This window comes from Sardina pilchardus, chromosome 14 (genome assembly GCF_963854185.1).
Source record: "Sardina pilchardus chromosome 14, fSarPil1.1, whole genome shotgun sequence".
Taxonomy (NCBI): Eukaryota; Metazoa; Chordata; class Actinopteri; order Clupeiformes; family Clupeidae; genus Sardina; species Sardina pilchardus.
The window spans coordinates 10,895,652-10,898,203 of record NC_085007.1 but is presented as its reverse complement, the minus strand read 5'-3'; the positions used below and the strand labels follow the sequence as shown (position 1 = coordinate 10,898,203).

The window sequence follows — 2,552 nt, the reverse complement described above, 5'->3', positions numbered from 1 at the left end:
CCCCCCCATAAACCCTATGCTGCACACACAGACAAACACACACACAAACACGCACACACACATGCGCTGTCCTCCCGTTTCACATGTTCACTCGTAGCATGCTGTTGTTCACGTGTGTGTGCAGGAGGGCCAGGAGCAGGGCAAGAGTGTGAGGCCGGGCGGGGGAGCCGCTAAGAGCTTCAAACAGAAGATCGCATCTCTACGCAGGAATGAGGATGTGCCGGATGGGAGGTGAGACCTCTGCTCCCGCCACAACTCTGCTCATATGACTGCACACATAGCCCAAAAGGGCAAACACACAGACACACGCGCGAGCACACACACACACACACACCTACCTACACACACACACACACACACACACACACACACACACACACACACACACACACACACACACACACACACACACACACACACACACACACACACACACACACACACACTCACACACACACACACACACACACACACAAACACACACAAACACACACGCACACACACGCACACACACACGCACACACACACGCACACACACACACGCACGCAAACATACACTTTCACATCTACGTCGGAAGATAAACTCTCACACACTGATGTCTACCGATGTATTTCGGGGACAGTTAGTTCATTATAGTTCTTTCAAAAACACTAACACTGTTAATTGTTTAATAATGGGTGGAATTAGATATGCGTCTGTGTATAAAAAAAATAGCCACTGTGATTCAGTAGATTTTTTATAAAATGTTTGATACACGCACCTACAGTATGTTTTACTGTTAGTTCATTTCCTAAGTTGTGGACTGGAGGTAGCCCTAACTTTCAATTACTGTTCACCCTAACTTACACCCTACTGTTCAACTTAGCCTGAACCCTGCTGACCCTACCTTGCATTACACAAATTCCAGCCTCAGTTCTAATGAGCACCTTACCCTTCCCCTAACCCTACATCTGACCCTGTTTGCATTCTGCCCTGTCAAAAGAGTGTTGATGAATACTTTGTTGACAAAAATCAGTCCATCAAAGTTGGAACCCTTTATTACAGTACACAGAAAGCTAACCATGTTACTGTCAGGAATTCACATTAGGAATAGATTTATGTGTGCGTCACTGCTTTTGTTCACAGCCTGGCTAAGACCAAAGATGTTTTAAATGGGGTGGAGTGAATCCCTAACATAGTGCAGAGTGTGTTTATGCTAAACTGATATTGTATATCAGTGGGAGTCTATCTTTGTTTGCGAGTAAATGTCATGAGTGTGTTGTCTGTGAATCTTTTGAACGAGTGTGCGTGTCTGGCTCTGACCGCTTTTTGTTGTGTTTTGTCTGCCATGTGACTCCAGCTGTGTGGGTGTTGCTGTTTTTTGTTGTGTTGAGTCTTAGGTGTAACCAAACCTTTCTCACGTCTGTGTCTGGGTCATATCAGTAACAGTCTGTCTCATTCACCACCATAGCTTACAGACGCTTCCTCGCTTGGGAAAGAAGACCAGCTTGAGAGGCCTGAAGCAGTTCTTCAAGAAAAGGTCCAAGTCATCGCCAACACCAACGTGATTTCTACGTCCTAAAACCCTCCGAGCTCCATTCATCACTGATCTGGAATCAGCCTATATCCAATTCTCTGCACGACCCACTCCATTCTGCCTGTAGTTTTATCAAACTGACTTTGTGCCAAGGAGGAGCAAGGTGCGAATTGAAGAAGCTAAAGGTGACTGATTTGTAGGAGATTATTTTTTACGCAAAGCGACACCAACTCCCAAAGGCGTTTTTTGGGGGGAATTGAACCTGGGCCGACAGATTTGTCGGGAGATCATGCCCCAGCTCCGCAATTACAGAGGACAGAGGTGGGAGGAACATTACAAATGCACAATGTACACATTGTGTGTTGTACCACTGGCAAAGTTCCCGTGTGCACCAGAGGAGAAAGTTGAGATTGCCCCTACCCCAAATTGCCCTTTGACCTCTATCTTGGGCTGGCCTTGAAAAGATGGCTGACTCTACTGACCTGGGACCAGTTCCACACGTCTCTTCCCATGGGGACTGTGTTTCTTGCCACTACAACCACAGGTTGGTATTGATGGGTTATGACTGTGGTTGCTAGTGCACAACTTGAGGCAATGCAGTAATCTGGCCATATAAGCACTACTGGACTGGACACATGCCAGATCTTTTTTTTCAGGGGATCGTCCAGAAGAGTACTACTGATGCTTTGGATGTAGTTTGCCACTTAACAGTGACAATTTACTCTAATCTCCATCTCTGTTCATAAGCTTTTTTTTAAAAAAAATGTAATGAATTGTATTATAGACATAGACCACGCCTCAGATCCTTCAAAAGAAAGCACTTCCTGTCCAAAGTTTATAGGTCTTTGTTCTACCATTTCTGTCATTCTGTAACAATATCATCTGTCCATAAGCAACTATGCTTGTGCATAAGCACCATGTAGCACAATGTATGCAAACTCTTCAGTTCATTCATTATTATGATTATGCTGCTATTTCTCATGACCTTCACAAAATAAATTTGTCTGACTTAACCTTGGTGCTTTGTTACTGATA

General features: G+C 44.7%; 1 protein-coding gene across 1 annotated transcript in view; it reads left to right on the top strand.

Annotated features, from left to right (window-relative positions):
• The window catches only part of si:dkey-106l3.7 (uncharacterized), a 10,621-nt gene extending 8,069 nt beyond the window's left edge, over nucleotides 1-2,552 (top strand). Inside the window, exons 5-6 of the mRNA XM_062554957.1 lie at nucleotides 125-231; nucleotides 1,452-2,552. Of these exons, the coding sequence (XP_062410941.1) occupies nucleotides 125-231; nucleotides 1,452-1,548 (204 nt within the window). The 3' untranslated portion in view covers nucleotides 1,549-2,552. The remainder of the gene's footprint in view (nucleotides 1-124; nucleotides 232-1,451) is intronic.